Source organism: Pavona decussata, unplaced genomic scaffold (assembly GCF_977016875.1).
Source record: "Pavona decussata unplaced genomic scaffold, jaPavDecu1.1 SCAFFOLD_193, whole genome shotgun sequence".
Classification (NCBI taxonomy): domain Eukaryota; kingdom Metazoa; phylum Cnidaria; class Anthozoa; order Scleractinia; family Agariciidae; genus Pavona; species Pavona decussata.
Window position 1 is genome coordinate 1,609,693 of NW_028145602.1, and position 16,937 is coordinate 1,626,629.

General features: G+C 37.2%; 1 protein-coding gene across 1 annotated transcript in view; it reads right to left on the bottom strand.

Moving 5' to 3' along the window:
- Positions 1 to 13,079, bottom strand: part of LOC146461962 (uncharacterized) — a 34,422-nt gene extending 21,343 nt beyond the window's left edge. The window contains exons 1-3 of the mRNA XM_085086292.1: positions 12,935 to 13,079; positions 4,300 to 4,386; positions 1,958 to 2,541 (exon numbers count right to left, since the gene is read on the bottom strand). Of these exons, the coding sequence (XP_084942418.1) occupies positions 1,958 to 2,541; positions 4,300 to 4,319 (604 nt within the window). The 5' untranslated portion in view covers positions 4,320 to 4,386; positions 12,935 to 13,079. The remainder of the gene's footprint in view (positions 1 to 1,957; positions 2,542 to 4,299; positions 4,387 to 12,934) is intronic.
- Positions 13,080 to 16,937: the final 3,858 nt, after the last annotated feature.

Below are 16,937 nucleotides of genomic sequence, written 5' to 3' on the forward strand. Positions count from 1 at the left end.
GAAAGAGGAAGGTAGAAGCGCTCCGCTAAAACATACTTCCACCCCGTTCGGGCCCGCGCATGTCTTCCCTTCAAAATTGAAGTTTCCTATTTTACCCCAAGCCTTTAACCAACGGAATCGCCTTGCATCTTTAAAGTCAACTGAACCATTACATTTTGCGGCCGGAGATAGTAAATGCTTGAGGTAGAGTGAGGGAAAGTTCATGGTAATTCAGGAAATATGCAAATCGGAACCGAAGCGCGCTGGAGGAGCCACGTCTGTTGAACTTACTGATTTTATTCCTGGTCGTTATTTATTTGTTTATTCTATATGATTTTTTACCCCGAACACTGTTTAATTCTCGAACTACCTACGGAATCATCATTGGGGCAAGAAATAAATAAATAAAGCGTTTACAAATATAAACAAACAAGTTCCCTTCACGGTCTACGCAGAGCTCGTTTCGCAAAGTACAGAAACTCTGCACTTCCGGCGTTATTTCCTCTTTTAGCTTGTCACACACGGAAATCTGTCTGTTGTAATCTTGATATCTTCAATTCTACGGATTTATTCATCATCCCGTTTCGTTTCGTTTCGCAGAATACAGCAAGCCTCGCGGCAAGCGTTTATTTTTTTTATTTTTATTTTTTTTTAAGTTAGCTCATACATGCTAATGAGTCTGACTAGACGCGTGTCTGCAGATTTTTAGACGCGTATACGCGTCCGCAGCAGACGCATTTTACGCGTATGTTTTGGTTCGCTTAATTCAATACAATACAATACAGCCATATACACAACATTTACGGCACAAGATGGAAAAAATAAAGAAAGTCAAGGAAAGAAGATAAAAGGCGAGAAAACCTGAAAGAAACCGCGAGGAGCAAGTCAGTCTTCCTCACTTAAAATTCAGCTGGCCTGCCTTGTAACAAAGGAAGCCGGAAACTAGCTAGTAAAAGTATTTACTACTTCAATTAATGTCTTACAAGAAAAATTTAGGTACAAGTAAAAAAAAATAACACTCAGTCTGCACAGTCTGCACAGTCTGCGCGGTCTGCAGTCTGCAGTCTGCAGTCTGCATGGTCTGCGTTTCAACATGACCGATTTGAACCCATGGCCTTTGCGATGCCGGTGCAGTGCTCTACCAACTGAGCTACATGTATCAAGGCAACTGGGAGCTGGTCATATTATAAGTTCATAATATACCTGAGAAAGATGAATAAATGAATATAAATATTATGAAATATATATATTTGAACTGCGGGTGAATGACGGATAAATAGAAGAAAGATCCTCACAGTTAAACTATATGCAACTTGAGCAGTTGTGAGAAGAAAGCCTGAAAAAAATTCAGACTTAAATTATTTTTTATCTTTCATCCGCAGTTCAAATAAATATTTCATATATTCATAATCATTTATTCATCCTTCTTGGGTATATTCTGAACTCACAATTTGACCAGCTCCAAGTTGCCGGGCTTGATAGCTCAGTTGGTAGAGCACCCACTCACTAGCACCAGCATCGCAGAAGACATGGGTTCAAATCCAGTTCAAGTATGAATTTTTTTCAGGCTTTCTTTTCACAACTGCTTAAGTTGCATAAATAACTGCGAGGATCTTTCTTCTATTTAATCTTTCATCCGCAGTTCAAATGCATATTTGATATATTCATATTCAAAGTACATTTAATTTGGTATCAACTTGTTTTGAGACATTTTTGTTAATCTGCTCAGCCCACCCAGAAATAAGCCCCTGCCTCCCTCAGCACCTCCCCCCCGCCCCCAATCAAAGGCCACCCAAAACCCATTAATTATAAAGTTCTTAAGCCCAGGGCTTATTACCAGGATTTGACAGTATGCCATAGCGAAGAAATCCATGCCGCAGAGGAAGCAATCTTAACACTGGAAAAGAAACTTGATGAAAGTTAATGCGAGGCTCAGAGTAGCATTCTGATCAACTGAATGATTACTAAACTGACTTACCCTCGCCTTCCTCGCTAAGCACCTTGGCATCACAATGTACCTGCACTTGCCACTCAGCTGGGTTTTCAACAGGAGCTTTCCATCCATAAGATACCTGTCTGATGAGCTGGCCGAAATCTCTGCTCACAGGGATTCTAAAGTCAGGGGTTGCCAACTTAGAAGACACCAGTATGTCTCCAATCTGGATATTTTCAGAATTTAAACCATGGCAGGTGCCCACAGAAATCACAGCCTTGGGCTGCAAGAGCCTGCCAGCGTTTGTTACACGAGGTAAAGCACCACCTGGAGCTACAGAACGTTTGGGACATTGTATCAATGCAATCTTAAGCTTTCCCTGGTCATCACTACCCATTGCTTCAAAGTAGACTGGACCAATGTGTTTGTGGTAAGTCTTGAAAGGTTTGTCGAGATAGAAATAACAGCTCAAGAACTCACAGTCCTCCACAGTCACCAAAAGAACATCAATCGGGAGTTGGACTTTGCTCCAATCTGTGAAAGTGCTGGGAAGATCGCTCGTCTTGGGAAGCTTAAAACGGAGTCGTGGTGGCTTGTCATTGCAATCATCAGAGCTACCATACAGGACACTGAGAGTCAACATAACAGCAAGAATTAGATCAAATTCACTCATGTACTCTGATAAGGGCCTTGTGCATGTTGAAGTTGAAAATTAAAGGCAAAGCATGTTTTGGCAAACACTATTTTGCTTGGTTCATTTTTCTGAACTTCTTTGAGCAATATGGCAGAGCACTAGAACAGTAAATTTAATCCTAATTGCTCTACATGTATAAGATAAGCAGTAATCTTAAGAGTCCTTCCTAGTCATTATAGAAGTGCGCACAAAAATAAATAAACAGTATTGGAGGTGAGGTGCTGATCCGGTGGTCAATCGTACTATCATGACATTATTTCTACTTTTGATGATGTAGCAATGATATGATATTCTTTCATAATTCTATCGTTTATGAATCTGCAGCTTACTAGGCAAATTAGTATTTTTATTTAATTGTCAGTTCGCCAATAGGAACAAATAAAGAAAAGCTTCCTGGAAAACAATTTATTCAGTTTATTAAAGGTCTGTTTGCAATTCTCTTTACATGAATCAGGCGAATAAAATCAAATTGAACTGGTCAAAGGTCGGTGTTACGATATGTAGATTATGTGGCATACTTGTAATTGTTTGCATACTAATTTTCATAGTTACATGTGTGTTGTCAGTGATTCGGTATCGTGAATACAGTATAAACTTAGTTTTTCGTATTCGCTTGTCAGTTGAACTACCCTTTAGCTATTGATTAAAGACTCAAACATGGTGTCAAACATCAGTGGTGTCAAGATTTGTCAACTGAAAGAATCATTTTATTTAGAAGTGACTGACAAAGTATTGATGAGGAAACATTAAGTCTTCTTTTTCTGGCCAGCACAGTACATTAGCATCATCTGAAATGCAGGGCTCGAAATTGCGACTCTCTGGTTGCCAATGCGACCAAAAATTGAATGCTGGCGACTAGATTTTCAGACTGGTCGCCAGCTGGCGACACACGTTTTGTCCGATAACCCAGGATAAACAGTAGCGAGCTTCTGTCTTTAAATCATTAAATGAGGAATTTATTCAGAACTGTTAGCTAGAAGACGACTCTCCTTCCAATTCGCCACTAAAGTAGGGGCCATCTTGCTTGAGAGGCTTCTTTCAAAAATGGGATCGCGGGCGCACTTCAACACCACGTGCTTTTTATTTGTCGGGAAAATAATGGCGGCAGATGCAAATCAGTTACAGGATTAACATAATTTTTTACGTGCGGGAGATGAAGATTCAGCCAGAGGTTATAAAAAATTTAAACCCATCGTCAGTCATGAATGACAAAAACGTTGATTTAGCCAAATTACCAAAGGATCTCCTCGGAATTAGCTTGATTCCAGATATCGGTAATGAACCTGGACATCGCATTGCAGTTCAAGGAAGTGAAGAGGAAATGGAAATTGTTTATACAACTCCTGACCACCTCACTGAGTCTATGTGGAGATCCCAATGAACTCTATTTCAATGCCGAGTATTACGCAACTGTTGAGCTCACTGCTGAGCCAGTCACGGAGATTCCCGAATCTGTGTCATTTCCGGTTACTTTGGGTTAACGGGGTCAAAAATTGAGTCAGTACTCCTTTAAGAATAACCAAGATCCTCTGAATTTAGTAGCCACTGAAACCGTGCGAGTCGCTCTCTTTATTTCATCCCAGCCGGAAACAATATATATAATGACCACCAAACTCGACCTCTAACATTATTTAATCTGATTAATTTTTACTAGACTTTATTTAATTGTGAAGGGTCTGCACCACATACATACCCAGAGGAGGCAGCTGCCATTTCAAAAACTTGACAATGGATTTAATACTTTTGCATCACTTGTAACTGAACACCACAATTTGCAGACCTTAAAATCAAAGATAACATCAGGGAAACAGCAAGCATTAAAAACATGACTTTAAACCTGAATAAAAAAATACAAAAACTTGTTTACTGCATTTATCCCTGAAGACAAATTGCGCTGTTCCAGACGTATGCTTCCTCCAAGGAAGTTTTTCTTGGTTTTGAAACCACCACTCTCCCCCCTGGAAATTCCAGTTTGGCTTCATACTTTGTCTCTAAAATTTTGACTTTTAAGATCCTCTCCCCCTAGGAATTTTCAATGACCTGGCCATGCAGTGGGTGTGACTTTTTTTCTGGAACTGCACATTTTGTAGAAGTTTAGTGAGATCAAATCGTTTGATTGGAAGCAATAAATGAAAATTATGCAATATTTAAACAATGAACTGGGAATGAAAGAATAAATAAGAGACTTAATTACGGTTATATATGTATACAACTTAAGCAGTTAATTTATTGTAAAGAGAAACCCTCAAAAAATTCAGCCTTGAATGTGAGTTGAACCCATGACCTCTGCCCACGTCATGCCAGTGAAGTACAGACTGCTCGACTACCAAATGAGCTTAATGGTCTCAACACCTCAGGACTCTGGCCTGAGGAATGCTGGATAGGGAACTTGAGTAAATTTTCAAGGGATGCTTTTGTGAACCTTAAGTATTCAGAGCTTAAAGGGGAAGTATCATGGGGTTTAATTGACCTCTTTTGTTAAAAATGGTGAAATAAGACCTTCACTTTACTACAAAATAATTCTAGAACAATGAGAGGAAAAAAGTCAACTAAATTCTTGACAGGAACGACTCCTGATTTGTTCTAGCACATTTTGGAAACAAAAATACGAGAACTTGAAAAACATTGGCCTAATATTTTTCAAGTTTCAATCCATTGCGACCTACTCTGTCCCTGGCACTAATCGACAGTTTTCTTGCACTGGGGTTATAATTTATAACAAACCTAGACAACTATTTTTTTGTTTCTGTTGCCAGACAAACATTTTTGGGTTTTGAAATTACATCAAATTTTCGTGATACTTCCCCTTTAATTAATTGCTTTACATTTCTCCAAACCCAAACTCACCGAACTAAAGAGATTCAGAGTGTGGAAAGAAACTTGGTTAGCAGTCATGTAGTAAGCTTAATTGGAATAGCTAGTCAATCATTGTAAACTGAGGTTTGTCAGGCTATTTCAAACTATCTTGCCCCAAAATATCTCCATCTTCTCAAAGATAAATAAAATTAAGAAAACATGAGGGAGAGGATGCAGCAAAATTTGGAATCACACAAACTTTCGGTTGCATCGATGGGACTGCACTCTGTCTTTGCGGCTGGTATTCATTGTAAAGCTGTCTATTAAAGAGTAATTTTTCTCGTGCTCTCTGTTCTCGTTCTCCCAAACGATCGGGGATTTCACTGTTTCCCGACCGTCCTGGGACGGTCAAAAAACAGTGAAATCCCCGATCGTCTGGAATTTTCCCGACATATGAAAACTGGGCTTTTTAAAGGAATGAGGCCATAGGACCGGAAAATTTGGACAATGGATTTAGTGCTCAGTGCAAATTTACCTATAAACTGGAACATACAAGTATATAATTTACTAAAACCATTACAACGCCTGAAATGTGCACGAATTGTACGAAACTCCTCATTTTTCAAATAGGGCTAACAAAACAAAATAATGCGGCCCTGTACTGGTGTAGGCCTTCATGCAACCTTTAAGTGATTAAATTGCGAACTTTTCCAAAATTTCATTATTTCGTTGTAGTGAATCCCTAGTTTTTAATTTTTTTTTCTGCCCTGTTTTATCTTAGGTTTTTAACGTTTGTTGATTATTTTAGCTTAATAAAGCGGAGCCGTAAATCACTAGTTATCAGTAAAGTTGGCATCCTCATTAAAGTTTCCGTAACATCATTCAATCAACTGTGTGGCAAGAAACTTAAGCTGATCAGTCGTCGTTCACAGCGAAAAAATCTAGGTTGTCGACTCACTTCGGAAGAATCGTTTATCCTTTACATATAAACAACTTGTACAGAAAACTTGTTAGTCGTTAACACGACCAAATGAGACCAGTTAAGGACAAAGCGTGGGAACCTTTATTCTCTCAAATGCTAAGCACGAGGCTGCAAGTTCGAAATAGTAAAAAAAAAATCATTTCCTATCAACCTTTAGTTAGCTTTTTATTTCACAAATTTGATTATATCAGTTTCGATTAATGTAGTTTTCTCATGACCTGGCATTACTCCGTTCGTGACAGCTAGGTCTTCAAACTCAGATATTGAGTGATTGTTTCGATAACATGTAGAGGCCCAAGCCCAAGCATTTGATCTCATCAAACTACCCACCCTGGTAGCAGAGCCTTTTTTTTGCTTGCTCGATTTTGACGTTCTCAGTAAAGAAAAAGACAAAAGGAGGCTCTGCTCGCAGGGTGCAAAATGTCCGGTGTTTCTTTATACGTTGTGATAATTGAATCATGCAAGCCATTTCAGGCGGGTGTACTGCGACTACACTTAAGTTGCGCCTTTTTTTATCCTTAAGAATTAAAACGAAGTGATTAAAAAAAGTCAGTAATTCTCGTGCAATCGCTTTAGAGTAGAAGAATACCGCCGCGCAACTTTACGATTCATTAGAGCCTCTTGTGTATCGGTAACATGAGTTATGGGACAGAAACAGCAAATAGACAGGAGGCACACAGACGGTAATGAAGATGATAGGAATTGAAAAAGACCTAATTGATTCAAGTTTCAACAGGGCTACTTTTTCTTGAAATGAAAAGTGCTCCCGTAATCACATTTTTGTAATTTTCACTAATATGTGGCGACTAGAAATGATAGATTTCGAACACATGAACAAAGCTTTAAAATGTGTTTGGATTAACAGGTTCACGAACGAAAACAGAGGAGCGTGGAAATTAATTCCCGATGATGCAACTGTGAATCTTCTTGCATGATAGAGTTACAGAACTCGACTTGAAGAATGTACCGCCTTTTACGTAAGACTGTTAGAATTTTGGGAGGAGGTCACACACTTAGCGGGGAAGAGTGATATTAGTCTAAACGAAACAATCACTGATCTGGAACAACAAACACATAAAAGTTAACAATACATCTGTGTTTTTCCCAACGTGGTTTCGTAAAGGAGTCCACAAAATAAGAGACCTAATGAGTGACAATGGTACATTTCTCTCCTTTGAAGTCTTCTGTAGTAGTTTTGACGTTCAAGCCTGCTTTACAACATATTCCGGTTTATGCAATTCAATCCGTCAAAATTGGAACAACATCTCCAAAGAATCCCGAGCCCTTGTTGATCTAATTGCTAATTCGCGCACTAACAACTTGAATCTTACCACTGCAAAGCTGCTACATGCTATCGCTGACAGTAAATTTGTGCCACCTTCATCAGAGCAAAAAATTCTTAATTCAGGTGTCTCCAATAGAAATCTATCAAAGCTATATCTTCTACCTTGGAGAATAACCGAGGAAATTAAATTACGTATGTTTCAGTTTAAAATTATTCATAATACGGTGTTTACAAAGGCCAGGCTTTTTAAAGCAAGTATTGTACAAGACGATAAATGTTGTTTGTGTAAAGAAATCCTGAGACACTTCTACATCTGCTCTTTCATTGTCCAATTACAGTGGCTTTTTGGAATGATTTTCGGGAATGGTGGCTTCGAAACACCCAGATTGAATTCAACCTTACTCCTGCTAATGCTCTATACGGTGTGATAGACAATTCAAAGTTCTGTACGTTGCTCAATTTTGCCCTTCTAGTTGCCAAATTTTATCGTTGCAGTCTAGACGAGGCACCCCTTTTCTTCCCCGTCTTTGGAAAAATCTCGCATCGAATATGATATTGCCAAGGAAAAAGGTTATCTAAAACACTTTAAGATTAAATGGGAACCACTAATTCGCAACAAATTCATCGAAGACGTGGTTATTTGAGGGACCCCTTGAATCACTTTCCACTACTTTTTTTTACTTTCGATCGTTTCTTTTCACTTACCTGTTCATACTGCAATATTGTAAATAAGTAACAATAAAAACAAAAACTAGAGGAGTGTGTGGATGGGTTGTTATCTAGACAGCTTTTTAGTAGTACAATGTAAGTGGCTTTTGTACTGGAATGTAAATAATGTCAGTTATAATATTGTATAAAAAAATGTTGGTAGTGAAGATACAGTGTTATTATTGTAAATAGTGTTTTTTTTTTGTTAGTACCGTAGTATAGTATAGTATGCTTAAATTGTAAGTACAGTCAGTACTGTAATTATCACTATTAATGTAAATCAGTGTTAGCAGTATTTCGTATTGTATTCGTAGTGTTACATTATGCTAATAATAAAAAAAAATGTGGCGACTGGAATTGTCCGTCCACAAAAAAAACGACACAGCTTTTACTCAACGCTTTGGGAAAGTTCTTAAAACGGCAATTAAGTTATAAGTCTAACGTGTAAATACTCCTTATTGAGTGCGAGCCATTTTTTAATGACGGTTTTTAGAATTTGACATGTTATCAACGCAACAGATATTTCTTAGTTGATGAATATTTTGGCCATTGTTTTGCTTTAGATATCAATTATTGATGTCGGCAGCCCGGGGCAGCCTTTTTTATCGTGTACAATTGAAAGCTGCTGTTTTCTATCGCATCGTATCCTATTGTATTACATCAGATTAACGTAGAGGGGTCTTTATAAATAGATTTGGAAAGCTATTAATCTATTACGCGTTTGTTTTGTTTTACTGGCTAGATGGCGCCATCAATCACTAGTTTTCAAAATTACTTCATGAGTCAATGATCAAGGCAAGTTTTATCCAATCAAACAGAGTGATGATGAATGTCAGTTTAATCAAGCCGCTCAACCGTAATACAAAATAACCTTTCTGAAATGCCGGCCGTTCGACTAATTACAACTAACTATGAGAAATTTAATTCAGGCAGGAGCTTTTGCATCCTTGTCGGTTGGGAAAGGCAACCATTATTTAAAGAGTACATAGATCATCAAAATTTGTTTGCTCCGCCGCGCAACGTTACGATTCATTAGGACCTCCTGTGTGTCAGTCTACTACATTTAAAGACATGTTATGGGACAGAAACAGTAAATAGACAGGAGACATACAGATTGCAATGAAGATGATACGAATTGAAAAAGACCTAATTGATAAGAGTTTCAATAGGGCTACTCCTTCTTGAAATGAAAAGTGCTCCCGGAATCACATTTTTGAAATTCTTTCGTGAACAATTAAGTATGTGGCGATTGGAATTGTCCGTCCACAAAAAGACACATCTTTTACTCCAGACATTTAGAAAAGTTCTTAACGTGAATAAGTTATAAGTCTAACGTCCCGCTTTCCACTTTAATCAGTCAGGCATAAATTTATAGCAAACAAACCAAACCGCAGACATTCTTAATGGATGCGACGACGATACGTCTGCATTATCTAACCATTATTTCGATTTTGCCTTACCTTAGTATTCCTGCGGATTCCACTCGATCAGTCGATTTCAAGGACGTTATTTCCAATTAACTTATAATCTTGCATAGTAATTAACTGGTTAGCACGGCTACAAAGTGAAAGTCGGCGGCAATACTCAAATGGCGCGTTCAACTCGTTTTAGTTAACGCTTCATTGATGAGGAGAACTTTAATTCATGCAGGAGCTTTTGCACCCTTGTCGGTTGGGAAAGGCGACCATTATTTAAAGAACATAGATCGTCAAAATTTGTTTGCCCCGTTTAAACGACGACGCGTCCCCGTCATGACGAAGCCTCTTTTAACACATTGCATGCACCTCTTGTACGAGCGAAGCCTGTAACAATCGCGAAACCAGGACATCTGTCAAGAACATTTTTTTTTTCAAAATAGTAAGGATAAGTTTTCCTGCCATTCTTAGATCCTTTCAGTATTAACTAAATCTGTATTCCTCTACTTCTGACTCGCTTTCCCCTTTTCGTTCCAACCACTGAACATTTTTAGATGCCGCCGGAATTCCAAACCAACATCTTCACTACATATCCTAAAGGTTTGTATCAAGGAATCGATATTTCGTTCACTCTTTGTCCGGCAACAGTCACCTGAAGCATTTCTCGGAATGATACATGGTACTGATGAGAGTTAAAAAAGGGGAAAGGGCGCGAAAGGGACACTAAGACCCATCCATGGCGCCCACCCAGAAAAAAGGAAAGGTAAACAATCATCTTTTTACAAAATTCAAAATATATAAGAAGTAAGAAAAATGTAACATGCATAAAAATCAACGATAAAAATTTTGAATGACGTTTCGATGACTCGCTCATCATTTTCAATTTCTAAAAAGTCAGATTGTTAAAAGCTCGAGCTTTTAACTTTTTACAATCTGACTTTTTAGAATTTGAAAATGATGAGCGAGTCATCGAAACGTCATTCAAAATTTTTATCGTTCATTTTTATTCTTAAATGTTTATCGAAAGCGTCTGTTATTAGAACCTGCATAAAAGTCTAGTAATGGTGGCATGATTTCGGTCTCATGGCAATTGCATTATCTGCAACAAGTTCTCAAAATGCGTGTGCCAGTCAGGATAATTTCCCTTACTTTATTTAACACTGGCTATCATAATGATTGATAAAATTACATTATACATCTTCGTTGTATTCTCTTAGCACGCCTTACAGTGTGAATCCCTAGCTTTTAGTTTTTAATTTCGTTATTTATTTGCGTTGTAATATCGTAGGTTTAACGTTTGCAGTTAATTATTTTTAGCATAAGAGGATCCTACGGTTATACAGTAAAGTTAGCATCCTCATTAAAGATTATCAACATTCATTCACAACGTCGCTAGAAAGCTAAATAACCAGTCGTCGTTCGCCACAAGGAATTCTAGCTTGTCGACTCACCTTGGAAGAATCGTTTATCCTTTACATGCAAAAAAACTTGTAAAGAAAAAAATCAATGAGACAACTCTTAACAACGCAAGGAAACCTTCTTCATTCTGCAGATGCTTGGCGCAAAACGAGTTCAAATAAAACTTTTTCATTTGCTATCAACGTTTAGTTAGGTTTTTATTTTACGAATTTCATTATACTTAGTTTTAATTAATGTAGTTTTCTCAGGACCTGACATTACTCCGTTTGTCACAGGTCTTCATTCTCACATATAGAATATTGTTTCGATAAAATTTAAAGGACCAAGCATTTGATCTTTTGCGTCATCCAAATGCAACGATTGAATCATGGAAGCCACTTCAGTCGGGCGTAATGTGAATACACTTAATTAAGGTGGCCGAACACAGTTTTCAAGTATGCAGGTGTTAGTAAACATTATTTGAAAACTACGCACTTCTGAGTACCCGAAATTAGCATGGTGCAAAATTAATTAAGAAGGAATAAATTTTCATACTTCTCGTTGAGCAAGGTGCCGTTGCCATGGCAACACAGCAAGCTATTAACCGTCCACAAATAAAGGTTTTCCTTAATTTTTAGAGAATGTACTCGTTAGTTTTTTTCCATTTTTTGTATCCAGAAAAACTCACAAAATACTGACATAGTGACGCTGCTTTCATGTGGTTTTAACAGAGAGATCTCCTGTAAATGTTGGTTTTGCACTTTAATGTTTTTTGAATACACCCTCTGTTATAGATTTTATTTTTTGTTTGTAGGCGAGTTACGCTTTTAGAGAACTACTGTTTTGTCAAATTTCACGAAATTCTAACGAGCGGTTCCTTAGAAAACAGTTCAAATCCATTAAAACAACCAATCACAATTTTTTGCTCAAATGCGCATGCGTGGCTTTTAATTAGATTTTCTCACCAAAGATGAAAAGCGTACAAAAAGGCTTAGCTCTTCGTGAGCTCACTTTTTTTTGTTCGGCGATAAGTGAAGAAGGATTTACAAACAAGAAACTGAGTTATTTTAAGAGCTCAACTTACCTTTGTGATCCATTAAGTATAAAATCGAGGGATCGATAGTATTTGCTTACCACAACCCTAGCGCGCGCTTAATAGCATCACTAACAAAATCTGTAAAGCGCGCGCAAATTGTGTTCGGCCACCTTAATCTTCGCCTTTATTTATACTTAAGAAATAAAATGAAGTGATTAGAAAAAGTCAGTAATTCTTGCGCAATTGCTTCAGAGTAGAAGAGTACTGCCGCGAAACGTTACGATTCATTAGAACCTCCTGTGTATCGGTCTTCTATGTTTAAAGACGTGAGTTATTAGACAAAAACAGCAAATAGACAGGAGGCATACATACGGTAATGAAGATGATAGGAGTATTTGAGAAAGACTTAATTGATTTGAGTGTCACAAGGGCTAGTCTTTCTTGAATTGAATAGTGCTCCGGTAATCACATTTTTGAAATTCTTTCACTATTAAGTATGTGGCGATTGGTATTGTCCGTCCAAAAGAAGACATCTTTTACTCAACACATTTGGTAAAGTGCACATCAATTAAGTTATAAGCCTAACGTCCCACTTTCACTTTAATCAGTCAGGAGTTAGTTTATAGCAAACAAACCAAACAGATATTCTAAATGAAGGCAACGACGATACGTCTGCATTATGTAACCCGTTATTTCGACTTTACCTTACTTAGTATTCCTGCCGCGGGTTTCACTCGATCAGTCGATTTCAAGGATGTTTCTTCCAGTTAACTTTCCAGTTAACTTACAGTAATGAACTGGTTTGCACGGCTATAAGGTGAAGTTAGGCGGTGAAACTCAAACTGCGCGTTCAACTCGTTTCAATAAATGCTTCACTGAGGAGAGCTCAGTGGTGCGAGGTAGTAACCAACTGAAGTGGGTCAAGGTATAAATACTCCTCATTGAGTGCGAGCCATTTTTTCAATGACAGTTTTGAGAATTTGACATTTTATCAAAGCATTAGATATTTCTTAGTTGATGAATATTTTGGCCATTGTTTTGCTTTAGATATCAATTATTGATGTCGGCAGCCCGGTTGCAGTTTTTTTTATCGTGTACAATTGAAAGCTGGCTTTTTTCTATCGCATCGTACCCTGTTGTATTGCATCAGATTAACGTAGAGGGGTCTTTATAAATAAATTTGGAAAGCTATTAATCTATTACGGGTTTCCTTTGTTTTCAGGCTTGATAGCGCTATCAATCACTAGTTTTCAAATTCCTTCATGAGTCAATGAGCAAAGCATGTTCTATCCAATCATACTGGGCGACGATGATATGTTTTTAATCAAGCCGCTAAACCGTTAGACAAAATAACCTTTCTGAAATAAAAATCGACTAATTACAACTAACTGTGAGAATTTAATTCATGCAGGAGCTTTTGCATCCTTGTCGGTTCGGAACGTCGACCATTATTTAAAGAACATAAATCATCAAAATTTGTTTGCCCCGTTTAAACGACGACGCGTCCCCGTCATGACGAGGCCTCTTTTAACACATTGCATGCACCCCCTGTACGTGCCAAGCCTGTAACAATCGCGAAACCAGGACATCTGTCAAAAACATTTTTTTTTTCAAAATAGTAAGGATAAGTTTTCCTGCGATTCTTAGATCATTTCAGTATTAACTAAAACTGTATTCCTCTACTAATGACTCGTTTTCCCCTTTTTTATTCCAACCCCAGTGCACATTTTGCGATGCCGCCTGATTTCAAACCAGCATCTTCACTACATATCCTAAAAGGTTGTATCAAGGGATCATTATTTCGTGCACTCTTTGTCCGGCAACAGCCTCCTGAAGCATTTCTCGGAATTATGACATTTTTTCTTTTACTGCTCCTAATTTTTTAAACCTCTTTAACAACATTTCCAGGTCTTATTTGAAGATTAAAATTTTGTTCACCGAGCAATCCCACTAGTAAGCAATTCTGGCTATCCACTTCTGTACTCTTATGACAATTTTATTGGGTTTCACATACACATAGTTAAAAAAAAATGTATGTCGAACATATATACATAGTACTGATGAGTAGTAGGAAATAGAGAGATTCAAGACATTTTCAAAACCGTTGTGTCATTTTAAAAAAATGTCCCATCTCTCTAAGCGAAATTACCCTAAAAAAATTACGCTAAAAATCACCATAAAAAAATTCCAGAAAAAAATCATAAAAAATTCAATTTTTTCAAAAAAATTTTTTTTTTATAAATTATTTAAAATGGATCTTCAAAATACAATCAAAGTGAAAAATGAAACAAAAAAACTTTTCATGAATAAATTGGAAGAATTAATAAGAGCTGAATTGTCGCCCAAAGATGAGACAATGGATTTTGAAAGAAAAACTCATAAAGAATTAACACAAATAATGAAATCCAAGAATCTGAATTTTGATTTTCACAGAATTTCTCTGAAAATCATTCTCTTTTGAAATCATACTCAACATCGCCAATCACGATTTTTCCATTTTTCACAGCATTTGCAATTCCAACCGCGCAAAAATTCATTCCATTCATCGCTTCCTTTCTTGTGGCGAATTCAAATCGACTTCCGGCGTTTGAAAAAACATAAGGCTTTTGGAGCTTCGCTCCGTCCCGAAGGGACTTCATTTCGTCTTTTTTTGAAGAAAGACCAAGTGCTTGTTCCAACTCATTCTTCGTGAAAATTACGTTGTTTTTTATCTGCTTCTTCTTTGCCATTTCAGCAAGTGAAGAACGAGCAGGTTGCACACTGATTTCATCGCTTTGTTTGATTAATTCAATTAAATCATTCTTTGTCTTTCTGCATGGAGAGAAACAAATCGAAAAGACCTTTTCCTCTCAATTTCAGTTTCAAATCAATAAAATCGTTTTCCATTTTAAATAAATATTTTTTAAAATCTTTTTGACAGGTCTTTGTTTTTTCAACCAATGAAGGAACAATGTTTGTCACACGAACACGAAGGGACTTTCACACTTTATTAATAAAAAATGGTATAACAATGTTTTATTGTCAACATTTATGGCTGCTGTTTATTTGTCATTGCTGCTCGGTCATTACAAAAATATGTGTTTGGAAACGCCGTTTCCCAAAATGCAAATTTCGCTAACATAATTAATATGCTTGTCGGGAAACGCCGTTTCCCAAAATGCAAATATCACTAATCTTATTAATATTCTTGTTTGATGTCGGGAAACGCCGTTTCCCAAAAGGTTGCATCTTCTTCATGCTTGACATAAAACCGATTGGAACTGCAAAACAAAGTCTTGAATATTCCTCAAAGAGTTCGTTCAGTCGCTTCGGGTCGTTTTATCAAAAGTTCTTCTCCGTTGTTTGCCGTTTCTTCAATCAATCCTTCGTAAGACATCGCCAAATGTTTCATGCCCATGAACTTGGTAAAGCTTCTTTTTTCTTTCTTCTTTCTTTGGAATAGATTGCTTCATAACATTTTGCTTGATCTTGCATTTTTACGGATTCGATTTCTCGGATATTTCTCCCCAAGATTGATAAAGCTTTGAAACGTCTTGAAGCATCTGATTCTTGTCCGGTCTGACAAGAATCGCTTGTGTGTATGATTCTTATTGGCTGAAAAAAAGTCATGTGACAGTTAGGTCATTTTCGAAAATAGCACCAAAGTCCAATGTCCATGGCAACCACCTTGATTTTGACAAACAGGAAGTTCTAAACGGGAAAGCCTCTGTTGCATAATAATTTCCGAGAAAGTGAAATTATTTCACAGAATTGTTTTATCTCTTGAAATAAACAACGAAAAACCACCCGATCTCTTCTCAAATTCAACTCTTAACTCGCTACGTCGAGAAGGGATCCGAGTTTTTTTTGATATTTTTTTTTAATCTCCTCTTTCAAGGCATCAACATCAACTGCCTTGGCCGGTTCGTTTTTGACTGTTGAATCCTTCCTTTGTTTATTTCGAAGACGCTCTTTCATCGAAAAATATTTTTCAATCTCTCGCAAAATCGAGTCAAACTCACCATCAGAAATGAATCCATCCTTCAAAGCTTTTGAAATCAATCGACTCATTGACAAAAGCGAAGATTCAGCAAGAGAAATAGTCTTTTCATGTTTTCGCACTTTATTCTCAAAATTTTGACTCCCGGCCATTGAAGCCGATGAAACGAGTGTCGTAATTAATGCAGTCAAACTCAAAGGAACTCCGACGGCAATCCCGATTCCACTCAATGAAGTTCCAACACTGCTTGATGCCAACACGGTTGTCAAAAAAACTGAAACGGATGTTATTTTCGAAGCGATTGATTTTGCTCTCTTGTACTTCTTGCTGACTCGTTTGTAATGAGAAATTTCATCCTCGAGTTGTTTTTGACAATCACAAATCTTTTTCAATCTGAATTGCGCAACGTCGCTTCGAGAGAAGGATAAAGTTGTGGCGCACTTGGAATAATATTTTGTTCACTCATATTTTATTAAAAGATCTCAAATAATTTCAAATTCAAATCTCAACGGAAGCCCATTAAAATCGATGACCTCACCATTTTCTTCTGTCACTGTGATCCGCAAAGAATTGATAACTTTTTTTCCACCTGCTATTTTTCGAAACGGAATAATTTTTGAATAGTACAATTCTCTTTCGTAAGCTTCTCCTATCATGTCAAAACACGCCAAAACAGTTGAAGGTTTTCCATTGAAAAAATTATTGTTTTTATCCACGAGATCGCAGCTGATG